At 44.9% G+C, this 17,553-nt stretch overlaps 1 protein-coding gene across 1 annotated transcript; it reads left to right on the plus strand.

Moving 5' to 3' along the window:
• The first annotated feature begins 964 nt into the window (after positions 1-964).
• On the plus strand, positions 965-17,208 carry CMAS (cytidine monophosphate N-acetylneuraminic acid synthetase). The gene is made up of 8 exons (XM_002712718.5): positions 965-1,355; positions 8,173-8,315; positions 8,474-8,629; positions 12,080-12,213; positions 13,354-13,448; positions 13,784-13,955; positions 15,328-15,481; positions 16,603-17,208. The coding sequence occupies exons 1-8, from the start codon at positions 1,096-1,098 to the stop codon at positions 16,791-16,793; spliced, it is 1,305 nt and encodes a 434-aa protein (XP_002712764.1). The 5' UTR covers positions 965-1,095; the 3' UTR covers positions 16,794-17,208.
• The last annotated feature ends 345 nt before the right edge of the window (positions 17,209-17,553 follow it).

Genomic DNA, 17,553 nt, shown 5'->3' on the forward strand with positions numbered 1-17,553 from the left:
TGCAAAAGTGGTGAAAATCAAAACGCACATTACGCTGACCCGCTTCAAAAGCTATAAAAAAGAGAGATGTCTGTGTGTGCCTGTGAATCATGGCTGCATCGCCGTCTCTTCTCCTTGCATGCCTGGGTCCTGCAGGGAGGCTCACCTCAGGGTGCACATCCGTGTCCCAGCCCCCTTGAGACCAGCGGCACCCTCCTGCCCCCTGCTCTGAGATATCAGGTTCAGAGAGCCTCAGCACCCAGAATCGCGGAAAGAGGAAGAGCCTTTCTTTCCAAGAATCTCTGGAAAGGAGTCCAACCGGCTGTCCTGAGACCACAGCTGTGTTCAGAAGGCTGAGGTAACTTGGACCGGCTTGGGTACCACAAGGTAACAGAAATAGGTAACAGCCTCACCAAGAATTCCTGCAAGGAAAATATTTTTAGCAGATAAAAAAATTAAAAATCAAAGGGCAACAGGTGTGCACTGCATCGCAGAGGAACAGCATAGCTGACTTCCAAGCGTCTTGCGCGGCTGCGTAGCTGGGGATGGAGACATGAGGTACAGAGACAAAAGCAGTTTGGGCCCAGAGAATTGAGCTTCTAAAGATGCTGGGTTTAAAGCGCCGGAAGGACGTTTGAATGAGCTAATGTCTTGAGAAGAATACCTTAGGCAGGAGCATAGGATACAGTCGCACATTTCAAAAACGACGTGAAAACCGAATACTGACTCCTATTAGGGTGCATCTGGGTGGGCCGCAAGAAACCCACCACTGTGATTGTTAATCAGGGAAGTTCCTTAGCAAAACATAAGTGACCTCTTTTGCTTATTTTACACATCTGTAGACATTTTCAAGCACCCCCAGAAATCCCGAAGCCGCAGGACTCCCCCGGCTGGGCTCTGACCTGGGATCACCAGGAGAGCACCTGCTCTGCCCGGACGAGGCGGCCGTGGACTACAATTCCCGGCGTGCGCCGCGCGGGGGGGGCGGCGACGGGGGCGGAGCGAGGAGCAGCCGCCGGCGCGAGCGGCCGGGCGGGGATCGGGCGGCGCCGAGCTGAGGTGGCGGGGGACGAGCTCCCGGATGTGGAGAAGCTGGGGAGAAGGCGTGGGAGGAAGATGGACTCGGTGGAGAAGGGGGCCGCCACCTCCGTCTCCAATCCGCGGGGGCGGCCGTCCCGGGGCCGGCCGCCGAAGCTGCAGCGCAACTCCCGCGGCGGCCAGGGCCGAGGGGTGGAGAAGCCCCCGCACCTGGCGGCCCTAGTGCTGGCCCGGGGCGGCAGCAAAGGCATCCCCCTGAAGAACATTAAGCACCTGGCGGGGGTCCCGCTCATTGGCTGGGTCCTGCGTGCAGCGCTGGACTCGGGGGTCTTCCAGAGGTGCGCATGTGCGAGAGTGGGCGGCGCGGCCTGGGCGGGGGTCGGGAGCGCGAGTCGGGCTGCCGCGGGAGAGGGGGCTCCCGGGGGCCTGCAGCGCCCGCCAGGGGCCGAGCGCTGCTGGAAGGGGCGTGCCAGCAAGGTTGGGGGTGCCCGGGGCCGGGCTGAGCGCGGGGCGGCGAACGGCTCCGGCCCCTTCCTGGTTCGGTAGCCGCGGCGAGTGTTGACCCCAAGCAGTCCCCGCCCTTGAGCGCCTCGGAGGCCCCTTGCCACCTGTCACCTGCAGGCCGGCCCCCGTGCGGCGTCGGGGTCCCGAGCGGACTCGTCTAGGCCGGCCTCGGGGCCCCCCTGCTGCTCGGGGCTGATCGGCGAGGGCAACTGGAGGTTCCTGAATGGAGCCTGCTGACCGGGCTTGCTAGTTTCAGCTCAGCTTGGAGATCCTTTCCTAACCTTTGGGGAAAAAAAAAAAAAAGACTCCAGCTGTCTGCCTGTGACTCAGCACAATCCAGGAAGCCCCCTACGTGTGTCACAGGTGGGAGACAGCGGGGCGGTGCACAGCGGGTTGTTGGACGCTAGGCTTGCGAATGCACCTGCCATACCCTTTTAACTTTGTCTGCCCGAAGGGCAGTTTTTATAGCGCGTCATGGAGAGGCATGGGCGCATGTCAGATCGCTTGGGAGTTACAAGCTGATGTCATTCATAAAAGAAAGGAGATAAAATTCTTTGCCAGGAATGCATTAACAACACACAGTTGCCTCAACCTAATGAATCTGTTGGTTTCTGTAGACTTTTATTTTGATGTGATTTTTTTAAAGAGATGACTGTTTATGAAACGCGTTAATTACCCATAGTGCATTACCCCTGTTCATATGAGTAAAAATGATTTCCACATAACCAGTTTTGTTTCAAAAGGAGATGCCAAAAATAAAAATTTATGACTTTTCTGACTGTTTTAACCTAAAGGAAGGATGGACAGGCAAATAGGAGCTGGCACCCAGAAGATAACACTAAGTCAGTGGTGGGAAGCGTGCGGAGGAGAGATAGGGCAGCACTGGGAGTTTGTTTTCATTCCGTCAGCATTCACAGAACCCTGGTCTCCGCCGTACACATGCAGGGGAATGTTGAGCTGAATGGGATGTGATTCTTGTCCTCGTGAAGGCACGGACGTTTGGAATTTTTTGCCACCTTAGTAAGGATCCAGACTGAAAAACAGAGACTGAGAGACGTCTGCATCCAGGCCATTGTCATGTAGTAAAATCCCAATTTTGTTAAATGAACTTGAGATCATAGTCCTGTTCATAGCAGGTTAAAACAAAGCTCTCAAAGACAATTCTTGGGTTGCTTGAGAATTTCCAGAAACACCTTTCACAAAAGGAGGGTAAGGCTTGTGCCAGGTACAAATTCAAGGACAAAAAACGGGTTCTTTCGTTCAGCAAATACTTGTTGACTGCCTAGTGTGTGGCAGGCACTGCTCTGTGTCCTGAACCAGAGGCTACTGTTGTAGCAGTGGGGTCAGTCCCTAGCCTTATGCAGTCTGCATTATAGTAGAGGCAGGAAATGTATGCTATGGCACGTGGTGACAGATTTTTTTAAGAAAAATAAATCAGGGTAAGGGGTGGGTGTGTGCTGTCACAGAGTCCTCGGTTTGGTTCTGGTTAGAATCACCACTCACCAGGCATTTGATTGTACTAAGAACTGCCCTGGCACATAACAACCAGTCCATACCAAGAAAGTTGACCAAACTGTTGCCTGGCTTCTAGAAACTTAAAGCCCTGTCCCTAGGATGATCCCATTCCTCGTTAAAATATCTGCCTTAGGAGCCTCAGTGCTGCCAGAAGACATTGCTGTTTGTTCCAAGATAAACTTGGCCGTAGACAGGCCCCTCAGCCACCTCTTAGAGCAGTCACTTTAGAAAGCTTGCAATTGCAGACACCTTGGCTGCCCTTTGAGATGTAAGTTCACCTCCCTCTAATGTGGTCAGCATCTGGGAGACACAGACACTCTGGAGGTGAGTCCCAGTCTCCTCCCCAGCCCTGAGAGAAGATAAGGCCCTAACTTTGGTGGGCTCCTTGTTTCAATTTACAGGATTGCCCCGGCCATCAAGTTTCTTTTTCCACCAGAAGAACAACCAGTTGATAAAGCCAGGTGACCAATCATGGGCTAACTCACCAGCCTTTAGAAGGTCTCAGGCTTTTACTTTCTGGAACTGTTGGATCCAGTCCACAATGGAATCTTCCCTATTGCAGGAGTTACAGGGTGCAGCCTCTCCTAACCACTTTAGCATCTGGCTTTGTTAGTCTTTAACAGCACTCCCTCCTATCCATCCAGGTTGCAGTGCAGTCAGAAAGAGCTGTTCGCACAGCTTTAACAAATCTCACTGGCATCTCTTTGGGTTCCCTGCTTACTCTTGAACCAGTCACGGTAGCAGCAATGCTTTTCATTGGTCCCTTTGAGCCACATCTTCCACTCCCGGAGCCAGCAGTGGGACCCACCGTGCAAGCACGATGGGTTTGTCAAAAGGAAAATTGGCATTCCATTACCAAAAGTATCGGGGAGTGGATTCTGAGAGTCAAAACCCAGCAGACATTGGGGATTTTGCTGGAAAACGATTGGGAAATATGTATATATATTACTTATTTTCTGTTTATTAAAATGTACTTTTACAAAAACTCCATCAAGAAATGACTCAAGGATTAGTTTTCTCTGTAGCATCTAGCCTGGAGTGTAAGTTCAGCCTAGGGATAGCAGTTTATACTTCTAGCCACTATGGCATCTCTTACCATACGACTTCCTAGCGATTAGAAGAAAACTGCATAGTTCCCCTTACTAGCCAAACTGGCCTAGTGGTTCTAACTTTGCCTTCTTTAAGTCACACTGCTGTGAGGTAGTGTGCTTGTACTCTGTTCACGGCTCACAGCTGCCTGCTAGCTGGCGTTCCTTCTAGGGACCTGGAGAGTTTAAAGAAGGGATCAGCCTCCCATGAGGCCTTTACTGATGGCCTCAGCGAAGATGCACTGTGCCTTCCAGTGCTGTGTATGTAACATCGCAGACCCTGCAGTCAAACTGGATTTCAGGGTCAGCTTTGCCGTGCACTAACGGTGCAGTCTTGAGTAAATCACTTAACCTCTCCGCTTCACTCTCCTCATGGGTAAGATGGACTTCAGTGTCTACCTGAGGCTTGCTTAGGGTGTTAAGTGAGATCACAGGTGTTCAGCCCTTCAGCTAGTGCCTGCTGCATTGTAGTCTTCATTGTCATTTGTCCCTGTATCGGAGGTTTATAAAACCTTCAGCTCTTCCTTCAGCCACAGTATCTTGATGGGAAAATTGTAATGATCTTCAAAATTCTTTCCATTACCAGCATGCTTTTGGCATGGAAGAATGAATGGAAATAGGTCTTTAGTCTCTACTTTAGCAGTAAATAATAAATATTTTAGGCTTTGCAGACCACTAGTAAGTTGTATGGTAGCCGCATCTCAGCTCTGCAGTGGTATGTTGTCAAAGTGGCCATAACAATGCATAAATAAGTTTGGCTGCATTGCATTAAACATTACAGAAGCAGGCAGAGGTGAGGGTTAGATTTGGCCTGAGACGACCCCTACTGTACTACCTAAAAATCTTACAACCAGGTGCTATTTAAACTCATGCTTTTAAATATTGGGGAAACAGAGAAAGAGAGAACTCCCATCTGCTGTTCACTCCCCAAATGCTTGCAATGACCACGGCTGGGCTGGGGCTGAAGCTAGGAGCCAGGAACCCAATCCAGAACTCCGACCAAATGGCAGGGACCCAATTACTTGGGCCATCACAGCTGCCACTTAGGGTGGTGGTTCCTGTTTTACTCCTCCTGGTATGCCTTGTGTTTTCAAAAATTGTTGACTTGATTTTGACTCTGTCTGACTACAGCAGGACTTGGGAGCACTCTTCCAGTCTCCAGCCCTCTCCTTTCTCAGGAGAGAAATGAAAAAAATTGTAGCTAGCTGATTTGTGTTTCCAGGGCCTGAAAGTACCTTGGAGGTTATTTTGTTCAAACCCAGGACCTCACTTAATTGAGGCATATTTTTCTGGCCTGCTCAGAATCCAAGCTGTCTTTGCCTAATAACGAAAATAATTTACAGTCAAGAAACAACTAGTTTTCATTTAATAAAGTTTTTGCAAGGGCTGCCTTTCTAAGAGCTTAATTTTCAACAGTGGCTCGCTGTTGTGAAAGTAGACCTCCGACCGAATAAATTGATTTTTAAAATCTTGCATAACATACTTGTGAAAAACAGACAAATTCTTGTTTGATTTCTAGGGCATGCATTTATAATTCATGAAAGGCCTGTGCTGTGTTATTATTCCTAAAATGGCAGTTTGTGATTTGAAATACCCATCACAGGCGCTGGGGTTGATATTCCTGTTCTTCCTGTTGGATGTAGTATGACTTCATTCGAGGCTAAAGCCATTGGGGTTAGACTTTGCCATTTACTCCACTTAATTTGTAATTTCATTAGGCTTGTTGGTTCACTTGCTGATTCTCATCTGATGGCTCCCCAAGCCTAAAGAAATTATCTACTCACTTAGTCTCTTTAATAAGGGATGGTCATTATATTTTAATCACACAAAGAGGATGCTGTTTTCACATTTTTGAATTCATAGTGTCCTTGCCTTACGTAATACAGACGAATTAGGCAAGTGAACCTTGAAAGATCTGGAAGTAGTACTCTGGTTTTCCTTTTGACAGATTCAGTGTGAGGATTAAAAGGGACAGTGCAGATGTTCTTTATTAACATTTCTATCTTAGTATTTTGAGTAGATAGCATTTATTAAGCGTTTATTCTGTGACAAGCAGTTTATGTTTAATCATCGCAACAACCATATGAGGTGCCCACTATCGTCAGCAGCTAAATTTTAGTGCAGATTGAGGCTCAGGGAGATGATGCGTTTCTCTGGGGTGGTAGCACTGGTATGTGGTAGAGCCAGGTTTTGAACTTGTTCCCACGGAACCCATGCTCTTTAACCACTCACTGTTCCACACATCCGCCTAGCAGGTACAGCCTGGGCCCATGTTGGACAGCAGGCACCATACACGTTCTTTGTGAAATGGAAAGCACTGTGAGGAGTGTGGTCCTTTAGTCGGCTCCTGGCCTCTCTCCCTCTAATGTTTAAAGGGAACTACAACACTGCTTTGACCTCAGCCTCTATCCAAAGGGCAAGGGTTGCCCAAGAAAATGGACTGCATTGTATACGCCATTATATCACAGCATCTGGAATAGTTCCTGGGACAAGTTAGGCATTCAGTGAACACTTTGTGAATGACTGAAAAAAGAGAGGAAGGAAGAAAAGCGAGCCAACAGGCCTATTCCAAAACGTCTATTATTACTTGTTATTTACCCTTCAAACACTTCACAAAGATCACAGAACCCTCTAGTGTTGAATTTTTCATTGCAGTAAAGAATAGGACAGTGAATAAATGACTTTAGTGATTTGCTTCAATTAATGAGATAAATTAGATGTCAAAGACCCATGTCTTTTGCTTTTATTCATTGCTTTTTACCATGTTCTCATGACCATACATCATCCTCAGCTCACCTCTCCGTTTTAAACACACACTGGGTTTGCATCAGTACTTCACTCCACATAGCATTTACTGTGACCTTTCTCCAGAGAAAGATCTGTCCCCAAACTCTGTCACATTTCAAAAGGGAAGCAAACGGGGCTTCCTGTGTTCTGCCTCACACACTGACACAAGGAGATGTCCAGAGGCTCCTGAGCCCCAGCCAGTGGCTCATCTTGTTTACCAGGCTCCCTTAAAATTTGTTGTTGTTATTTCCAACTTTATCCCTTGATTTAAGCCTTCTGACAAATACCAATAAATGAAATTCAGAGATGTTAGAAGCTTTTTTGTAGTTTCTCACTTTCTTTTCTGCTTAACAAATGAGCTTAGACCCATGAAACTTGCAGTTCTTCTTGCCCACAATAGATGTTGACTACTGGGATAAATAAACAGACTGTAGGTCAACATAATATCACTGTTGAAGCATCATGGCTAGGTAATAGTCATGTCTTCTGTTTCTGGCAGTACGAATTTGTGGAGGTTTGGCAGACAAACTTTAATAGAGACTGTTGGTTATCATTGTGTAAAGTTTACATGGGCAGCTGTGTAAGTAAGCTGTGGTTAATCGCATGTGAAGTTAAACTCTCCAGAACCAATCAAATCATGTTCTGCATGTCGTTAACTATGGCTGTCACTTGGTGATTCGTTGTTCCAATGTGTATATACCTATTGTCCGTTGCTTGTAAAAAAGAGGTGGATTATTTCACTGTTTTGAGTCCAGACTTAGGCACCTTTAACTCTCTTCTAAGCTGGAACCTTGCAGCTTTAGTTTGTCCAAGGCAAGTCTATTTTTCCTTAACAAATATATTAAAATACTGTAGTTAAAGTTTTGGATTTGGATGGCGAATAAGAAGCAGGATCTTTTTGAAGTTGCTTTGGCTTTAGCTTCTAGTGCAATTTTACTTAACATATTGGTAATCTTAAAAGTATCCAGTATCTTTTTTTAAATTTTGTAAAACTTTCAAGGGCTACATAAAAAGTAGTTATGTAAATAGCCATACACTACAAAAAAAACTGTAATAAGCTAGAGTTACATTTTTATTCTGACATGAATTTACATACAAAATGTATCTTGACATTTTTTATTACTTTGGATCTTTGGCATGATGTTAATGGTACAAAAACCATTCAAACAGGGAAGCTACAGACTCCCCCCCCCCCCTTATCATTAGTGGTTTCTTCTGGTGATTTGGCTGTTAACTTTTTTTTTTTTTAATATCTGAACAGTGTATGGGTTTCAACAGACCATGATGAAATTGAGAATGTGGCCAAACAGTTTGGTGCACAAGTTCACCGAAGAAGTTCTGAAACCTCGAAAGACAGTTCTACCTCACTAGATGCCATCGTAGAATTTCTTAATTACCACAATGGTATGAGTTTGATTAATAGCTTATTCAAAGTTTTATGCAATTTCCAATTTTGTGTACCATCTCACAAGACTCTTTTTAACACTTGAAATTAAGATCTTAACTGTGACTGGCAAGAAACTTCATTTTGTTGTCTTTCTTATTTCTTTGGTCTTCTTAAGAGGTTGACATCGTAGGAAACATTCAAGCTACTTCTCCATGTTTACATCCCACCGACCTTCAAAAAGTGGCAGAAATGATTCGAGAAAAGGGATACGACTCTGTTTTCTCTGTTGTGAGACGCCATCAGTTTCGATGGAGTGAAATTCAGAAAGGAGGTAATCTGTTACCAATCTTCATTTGAGCTCATTTATTCAGCCAATGCTTTTGACATGTAAACACTCGTTAGGAGTTAACAGAGTGAAATAAGGGGATATTCATCTCATAAGGGGCTACTCACTTCCTAACAGCAGAAGGCAGTAACGTTTATCATCCATTCTGAATCCTGTGGTTGACACAGGACAGTGATCCCAAAGTCATGCATTGCTTTATTCTTGACAAGGCAACTTTCTCACCCTGTTTCTGTTTGCCTCTGAGGGTTGGGGCTACAGGAATCACAGGACGTGATTTAAGAATGGATGAAAAGGTTTTTGTAAATCAAACAGTTAGTGCTTGTTCTGGACTTGTTTGATAAACTCCTCAAAGATCATGTGAGAATAGAAGACATCCACCAGAGAGTTCTGGAGAACCTCAGAAACGAAACTGTGCAATCACTTCTTCAGATATGTAACCCGAGATATTTGTATGAGAAGGATTCCATAGGGTTAGTAGGAGCCTGATTTCCAAACAGATAACTAGCCAAATACATAATAAAGAATAGAATCACTCACAAATAGGCAAATGAAACATATTTGGGGAAAAGCAGTGGAGTTTCTGTCCGGTGCACTGACGTTTGTTGCATATAGGAAAGCTGCCTTATCTCAAATGCGTGTGTCTTACAGAAGATGGTAAAGAAAATACAGGGAGGCTCTGGCATTGTGGCGTAGAGGGTTAAGCCGCTGCCTCCAGTGCTGGCATCCCACACGGGAACTGGTTCAAGTCCCGGCTGCTCCACTTCCCATCCAGCTCCCTGCTAATGTGCCTGGAAAAGCAGTCGAAGATGGCTCCTGTACCCATATGGGAGATCTAGAAGAAGCTCCTGGCTTCGGCCTGGCCCTGCCCTGGCTGTTGTGGCCATTTGGGGAGTGAACCAGCGAATGAAAGATCTCTCTCCCTCTGTGTCCTTCCTTCTCTAATTCTGACTTTGAAATAAAATAAATCAATCTTTAAACAAAAAGAAAATGCAGAGACACTGGAGAAGGTTCATAAAAGAGCCATTAAGAAAACCAGGAAGATGAAATTAGACTGAAAAACAATGATTTTGAAAATAATGATTTTCCGAACTCCAGAATGTAATTGTTATCAAGACCAATAAATTGTCAATGAATGCATTTATTCCGGATGTCATTCAGTAAACATGTTTTGTTTTTGAGGGTCTATGTTAAGCTGCAGTTAAAAAATTTTGAACTTATTCACCAAATCTCAAGTAAGCTGCAGGAAGGATCTGTTAAATGTTAAAAGCAGTATTTTTCATTTTCTGACAGGCAGAAAGAGATCTTCCATCCACTGGCTCACTCCTCAAATTACACTAAATGTTACCCAGGGAATTGTTTGAGATGCTGTTTTTCCGTTCTGTAGTGTGCATCTGAGATCTCTCTTTTGCAGAGTCCATTCTCTGCTGAAGTCCTGCCATCTTTCATCCATTTTCAAGTCATTTCCTCTAACTTAACACATTTGTGATGCTTATTTACAAGTCTCGGATTATAAATCTCAGCATCGGATGCATTTGTGCATGTGCCTTGATGGCTTTGTCTCTCGATTGCCAGTCACATCCTTCTGCCGCTGCTTGTGTCTCGTATGCTATTGTACACCTGACATAAAGACTCGAGTCCTTGTTTCCTTCAGGGAGGTACTCCTTCGGGGGCTGATCACTTGGATCCAGTTAGGATCTGGAGTGGATTGAAGCGCTCACTTCAGGTCCCCTCTCAGTGTAGGTCCCTTGTCCTGAGAGAGGCCGCGTGACTATTGCTGATGCTCGTCCAGCCCACCCTTGTCAGCACCACCCGCACCGCAGGACTCTGAGGATCCCACCCTGGCTGCCAGCCCACCCCGGGCCTCGCGTGCTACAGCACACTCAGCAGAAACCCGGGGGTGGGATCCTTGAGTGCACAGAACTCGCTCTGCTCTGTGTGCGGGGAACCTACAGTGACAATCTGTGACCCAAGTCCACGAGGTCACTAAAGATTGTTCAGTTTTCTCCTCACCCCAGCAGGGCCGTTGTGCCTGTGCCCGGCGGGATCTGCCTCTCAGCCTCTCCTGGTGCTCCAGAAGTACCTCCAGGGAGAAAGCAGCCACTGGTGCGGGCAGGACTCGCCCTTCTCTCTGCTTCCCTTCACAGCCCCACTGGAGCGGTCTGTTGCCCGTCTCCACCCCTAGATCGCACGCTAGCCGAGCGGAGCGAGCCGAGCTCACTGCATCCTGTCCAGTGCCTGCAAAGTGCGACAGATTTGCTGAGTGTCTTAACTGTACTGAACACCGGGCGGGTAGAACAGAATGGCTTGATGAGAGACTAAATAGAGGTCATTCCTAGAAACCTTTACATACAGAAGTGACAGCTAGAAGTGAGCTCAGAGGCTGAAGAATAACCAGTGTGTGAACTCGCATCACACCTCTGTGTACCCACACACTTCCCCCCACCACAAATCTGGGGAAAAATCAGTACAAAGGCGAGGGAGTCTCCATAAACCAACACCAAAGACATTGTTTATTACAGCACGACATAGGCATTGACGTTGATATTCCTGGGCCTTCCCTGTCAAGCATAATAAATGAATAAAAGATGCATTATTTTTATATATTTTAAACTACTGGTAAGAATGTATAATTGACAGGCATTTCCATAAAGCTGCAGTAATTGAATGGGAAGAAATACAGTTTTCTGTAAGAATTTTCTGAAAGTGATTTCTCAACCACACTGGAACAAATAATACACACATCTCTATAGACACATTGAGCAGTAGATTCAAGGGGTCTGTTATTGAATCAGTTCAGTTCTTTCCAAAGTACTTTAAGCTTGCCTTGACATCCTCCTAACGCAGTAATATAATTAGTTTAAATCTTAACTATTCTGAATTGCTTTATAAAATATTTTTCTGTTACTAGCTCTTGGAAAGCATAGACACAACATCAAAATAGAGATTTTATCATTTAAAGTATATCCTTTTAGTTATTTATCTAAATACAGAAATGTTCTGCATTCTGAGCTCACTTTTAAAAAATATAATTTATGTGGGAGACATGGAGATGGAGACAGAGAGAGACCACATGAGATGAGCTCCCATCCGCTGGTTCACTGCCCAAATGCCTTCACTCCTTCAATGCCCGCCATGGCCACGGGTAGGCCAGGCTGTAGTCAGAAGCCTAGATCCCCACCCAGGTTTCCCACACAGGTGTCAGGATCCATCTCCTGCTGCCTTGCAGGGTGCACGTTAGCAGGAAGCTGGAATTGGGAGTGGAGCTGCACTTGAACCCAGGCACTGCCATACAGGATGAGGGCATTCCGGATGGCATCTCACCCACCCACCAGGCCAAACACCCACCACGGGTTCATTTTTACTTGCTTTTTCAAAAGTTACTAAATGAACCCTGTATTCAAAACAGTGTGCACTTACTGTAGCTGCTTCTTTTAGTTCGTGAAGTGACAGAGCCTCTGAATTTGAATCCAGCTAAACGACCTCGTCGACAAGACTGGGATGGAGAATTATATGAAAACGGCTCATTTTATTTTGCTAAAAGACATTTGATAGAGATGGGTTACTTACAGGTTTGTGCCTTCATTTTACAAAATCCTTTTAAACTTGTTGTGTGTACAGTTTGATTTCCAGATAAGTATGATTTTAGTTACAGCTGTTACTTACTTAGCACGTCATGGGTTCCGAGGGCCCTGTGAAACACTTGACATAGCTTATGTCATGTAAGCTGCATAGCTGCTGAATCCAGTGTGCACTCCCGTCCGTGGTGTACAGAGGAGAAAACTGACTCCAGGCAGAAACAGCTAGGAAACGGTACTGTCAGCATTACTCAAAAGATAACATTAAAAAAGGAGAAAATCCCCACGCCCTGCAATGAAAATGCTGATGTGACTCAGGCTGCAAGGAGGAGAGGAAAGCAATTTTCCAGTCTTCTGAGTCAGTGTATCAGCCAACAGCGGACAGGCGGGGTAGCCGAGCGCCAATGCTCACGAGGACTGGATTGCACACGGCGGATGCACCTCCTCTGGTCTCGGGGACTGTGGTCTGACCATTTCCTAAAGTGTCAAAAGACGTGATGTTTCACGTGGTGAACAGCTTGTGAAGAAACCAGCCCGTCTGCAAAATGATGTTTTCCAGCAACGGATCTGGTCCCTCGGATCATTCCTGTCCCAGGAAAAGGCCTCCCCTCTCAGCCCCAACTCTGGAATGAAGAGGCTAACCCTGCCTTTGCCCCTGTAGCCTGAACCACTGCCGTGCACTCTGAGCTAGCGCACCAAGGTGACCTGTACCGTAGGTGCTGCACCTGTTTCTCCTCTCCTGTCTTGTTCATTGCCAACTGGAACAGAAGTTCTGGAAAACCTGTATACTTCCAGAAACAAAGGGCAATGTAATTCAAGGATTTTCAGGAAAATCCCTTGTGGGTAGAATACTAGTCAGTGGGTATTATTTCTGCTTTGTCTGTCTGAAAATATAAAATTATTTTGAGAATATTAGGGGATTTATACTGGATAGATAGAATTTGGAAAAAATGTTGTTTTGTGTGAGCTTTACGTTCCATAATTGTTTGTTGGATGTCAGGTGTTTTTACTGGGTGATTCAGTTTTCTTAGTCCTGTAGAAATGAATTCATTGTTCTGTATTGTAATTCAGTTTCTGATGTACGTGAATGAATGTTAAAACAGTGCTCACGCCTGGCCTTTGTACCGTCTTTAGGGTGGAAAAATGGCATACTACGAAATGCGAGCTGAGCACAGTGTGGATATTGACGTGGATATCGACTGGCCTATTGCAGAGCAAAGAGTATTAAGGTAAAGAGAAGGCTTGGAGGCCTTGCACGAGGGCCCGGCACTGTTTTTAGTCGATTGTGTTTAATTGTCCTGATTTCTGGTACTCCACCCATCGTAGGCTCTTTGTAGACATGTACAGACACAGACCTTCAGGTGGCTTGTTCAGGAAGCTGAGAAACGTGGGGTCTGATTGGAGGCCACACTGGGTTTGAGTCTAGCACTAGGTTGAAGAGGATATGAGGTAAACTTGAAGGGTGAGGTCTCAAATAACTGCAGAGAGGTCACTGGAGTTTCCTGGTGAGAAGGCACGGTCAGTACTGTATGCGCACTCACAGGTCCATTTTGATTTCTTTTAGATTTGGCTATTTTGGCAAAGAGAAGCTTAAGGAGATAAAACTTTTGGTTTGCAATATTGATGGATGTCTCACCAATGGCCACATTTATGTATCAGGAGACCAAAAAGAAATAATATCCTATGATGTTAAAGATGCTATCGGGATAAGTTTATTAAAGAAAAGTGGGATCGAGGTACGTGCTGCCTGAATGTAGCCACGTGTTATAAGATTCTGATTCAGAGTCAAGAATATACAAGGAATTAAGAAATTTAAATTGTTTGTATTAACTTTTGTGAGTATCTGAAATGTAGCCTTTATATCCCTAGAGAATTCTTATATGATTTACTGTTAGGTGAGTAAACTCAGGAATTTGTCAATTAGTGAGTAATGTTTCTTGTTTATTCAGTAAGGACAAACATAGTGCTTTTAAGTAAGAGCTCTCTAATGTTTCTCAGGGGATCTTGTATCAAGAAAAATTTCTTAGGTTACAGGTGTCAACATTCCTGGAAAGGCAAATATATTACAGCTTTTTTTTTTTTTTTTTTTAAGTTTTGAGGCTGGCACTTTGTTACAGCAGGGTAAGCTGCAACCTGTGAGCCCGGCATCTCATGAGTGTTGGTTCTAGTCCCTGTTGCTCCACTTCCTTTCCAGCTTCCTGCTCGTGCACCTGGGAAGGCAGCAGAAGATGGCTCAAGTCCTTGGGCCCCAGAACACACCTGGGAGACTCAGCTGGAGTTCCAAGCTCCTGGCTTTGTCCTGAACCAGAACCTGGCTGTTGCAGGCATTGGGGGAGTGAGTCAGCTGATGTAAGACACCTCTGTCTTCAAGTAAATAAAATAAATACATCCATATATATATATGTGTGTGTGTGTATATATATATATTTATATTTATATTTCAAAGGCAGAACAACAGAGAGAGAGAGAAAGACAGTTCTGGTTCACTCCACAAATGCCTGCAACAGCTAGGGCTGGGCCAGGTGAAGCCAGGAGCCAGGAACTCCATCCAGGTCTCCCACATCGGTGTCAAAGGCCCAGCCACTTTGAGTCATCACTTTATGCCTCCCTGAGTCAGCATCAGCAGGAAGCTGGATCAGAAGCACTGCAGGGACTCAGCCAGGCACCCCAATGTGGGATGCAGACACCCCTAGAAGCTGTGCCACAACGCCCACCTCTATAGATTTTTTACATGGAGCTTATACTTGGGAATGAAAGATTGAGTTTCAATATAGTGTATTGTTAACTTTGAGTGTATTTTTAAATGAGAGCTAATGTAATAATAATTCACTAGAAATTTTACATTTGGGTTGCTAAGTATAAGGGAGAGATTATCGACTCCTAGAGAAAAGAACAGAACTGAAGAACCACCTTAGATAGGGTCAGACACTGTATGTTGTATTTCTCACCTGTAGATCTAATCCTGTCCATCTTAAAGCATCATCATACTAAGATGACAGTGGATTTTACTGAATTTGTCCTTCAGAAGAGCACAGACTCCTCATTTGTGACTTGGATTATTTACAGGGTATTATTTCCTTGTGAAAGATTCGCTTTTTCCTTTTTTAGGTGAGGCTCATCTCAGAGAGAGCCTGCTCAAAACAGACACTGTCTTCTTTAAAACTGGATTGCAAAATGGAAGTCAGTGTTTCCGACAAGCTGGCCGTGGTAGACGAATGGAGGAAAGAGATGGGCCTGTGCTGGAAGGAAGTAGCCTACCTCGGTTGGTATCCTTTTATGCAGCTACAGTAAGGAGAATCAGGGGTTTCTTCCTGCCCTTCCTTTCGTTCTTTCTCTAGATAAATAAGAAAGAAAATTCCCCCAAGTTGGCTCGACTCTGCGGAAACAGGAAGTCACGGTGCTGACCAAGCATTACGCTGGGCCAGCCCTGCTGGGGTTGCTCCGATAGGCGGTAGGGGCGTGGCCTAGCCGAGCACTGGCCAGCGTGTGCTGCGAGTCAGGCGGCACCACTGGCGGCCCACTTCTGACAGGGGAGGCCATTTTCCTCTCTGCTAAGTGCGAGATGTCAGGGCTTCCCAGGAAGTGTCTTCAGAGGATTCGTTCAGTGTGTATCAGCAAAAACCATGCAGGCATTTCAGATTCTTTTACATCAAAGTAATCTTTTAATTGAATTTTCCATGAAGTTTTTGAAGTACCCTCCTATTGTCATGGGGCTATTATAGGGCTTAATAAAATAATCTGGGTAAAGCACTTAGCAGAGTTTCCAGCTGACTCAAAAATCGACTTGAAAAGACAATTTGAGATAATTGAAGGTGTGCAAACATGTATTAAGTTATTAGATGACAGTAGGAATTATTGTCAGTTTTGTGCATTTGATGATATTACATCCTTTTAAAATTATAAATTTGCCAAAAATAAATGCCAGAGTTTTTGTGTAAACTATGATGTCCTGGAACTCCCTCCTCTCCCTCTCTTCCAGAAAATGAGGGTGTAGGGGATAAAAAAAAAAAAAAGAGGTAAATTATCTAAAACATTGATAATTATTCAGATGAACTTGGGGTTCTTACATGTTTGAAATTTGCCTTAATAAAGCATTTAAACAATGTGTAGCTTATGTATAGAATTTCTGATTGCCATTATTAATAATCATAAACAAAAAGTATCACGAGCAGAAAAGTATAGTCCATTGTCCTATAGATTCTTAGGAAAAACTCTAGACCTCCATTATATTTAAAATAGTTTTGCTTTATTCCATCCAATCCTTGAGGTTCTGAGGATGCAGTGACTTGGGTCACAGATACCCAGAGTTATTTCTGCTGTTTGCACGATGCAGTTGCCAGTGTCTTCGTCTCCCAGAATGCTCAGCCCCGTGTTTCCCCCTAGGCAACGAGGTGTCTGACGAAGAATGCCTGAAGAGGGCCGGCCTGAGCGCCGTGCCTGCCGACGCCTGCTCTGCCGCCCAGAAGACCGTCGCGTACATCTGCAAGAGCAACGGTGGCCGCGGCGCCATCCGCGAGTTTGCCGAGCACATTTTCCTACTCATGGAAAAGGTGAATAATTCATGCCAAAAATAGAAATTAGTGCCACGTTGGGAAAGAAAGAACACAGCCTTTGTCAGCCACTTTGCTTTCATTTTTGATTCAGTACAGTCCATGTTGTAATGTTGCAGAAGGTGTGATTTGATTTGTGATCTCACTACCTTTTAAAAGCGAAGTCTTCTCCAATTATCATTCCAGAAACCTATGAAATAATCGTGCTCTCCTTTTCTCTTTCCGCGAGATAATGAAATATTTAGAGATTGATCTAGTCTTTCTCAGATTTTTAGTCAATGCCAGTAAGGACATCATCAGAATTGACTTTGTATTGTACCCTGTAAAACTGTGTGTTTGTGTGCTTTCAACAATGCTGGGATTTTATTTATTTGGGGACAGTGTGTCTAGTAAGACATGCCCTTCTATTAATTAATAAAATCACATTTCACAAACTTGATGAAAACTGCCTGGTTGCTATAGAAGAACTTTACAAAGCGTTTGCTTATTTCCATTAAACGCTGGCCGTGTGATCTTAGAAGCAAGCCACTGGGTGCCAAGTGTGAGGCCTATGAGTGTATTTTATATACGTACGTGGAGCACATAGATACATATATCAGTGTGTTCACATACTGCAAAGCTTCTCTGTTGATATGAAGGAGGTGGAGTAAATCATCTGAGTTGCCTCCGAGATAAGGGGTAATTTTGTGTCCTGATGGTGCCAACGTCACGGTTTTAGAGCCAACACGGACCACCCCACCTGATGTCGACACTGTCTCATCAACACTGACCATTTCCCACGGAG

This window comes from Oryctolagus cuniculus, chromosome 9 (assembly GCF_964237555.1).
Source record: "Oryctolagus cuniculus chromosome 9, mOryCun1.1, whole genome shotgun sequence".
Classification (NCBI taxonomy): Eukaryota; Metazoa; Chordata; class Mammalia; order Lagomorpha; family Leporidae; genus Oryctolagus; species Oryctolagus cuniculus.

Coding starts and splice junctions, on each gene's coding strand:
- CMAS (XM_002712718.5), top strand. CDS start 1,096: ATGGACTCGGTGGAGAAGGGGGCCGCCACCTCCGTCTCCAATCCGCGG. Junction 13,956..15,327: donor TAAAGAAAAGTGGGATCGAG/GTACGTGCTGCC, acceptor TTCCTTTTTTAG/GTGAGGCTCATCTCAGAGAG. Junction 15,482..16,602: donor GAAGGAAGTAGCCTACCTCG/GTTGGTATCCTT, acceptor GTTTCCCCCTAG/GCAACGAGGTGTCTGACGAA.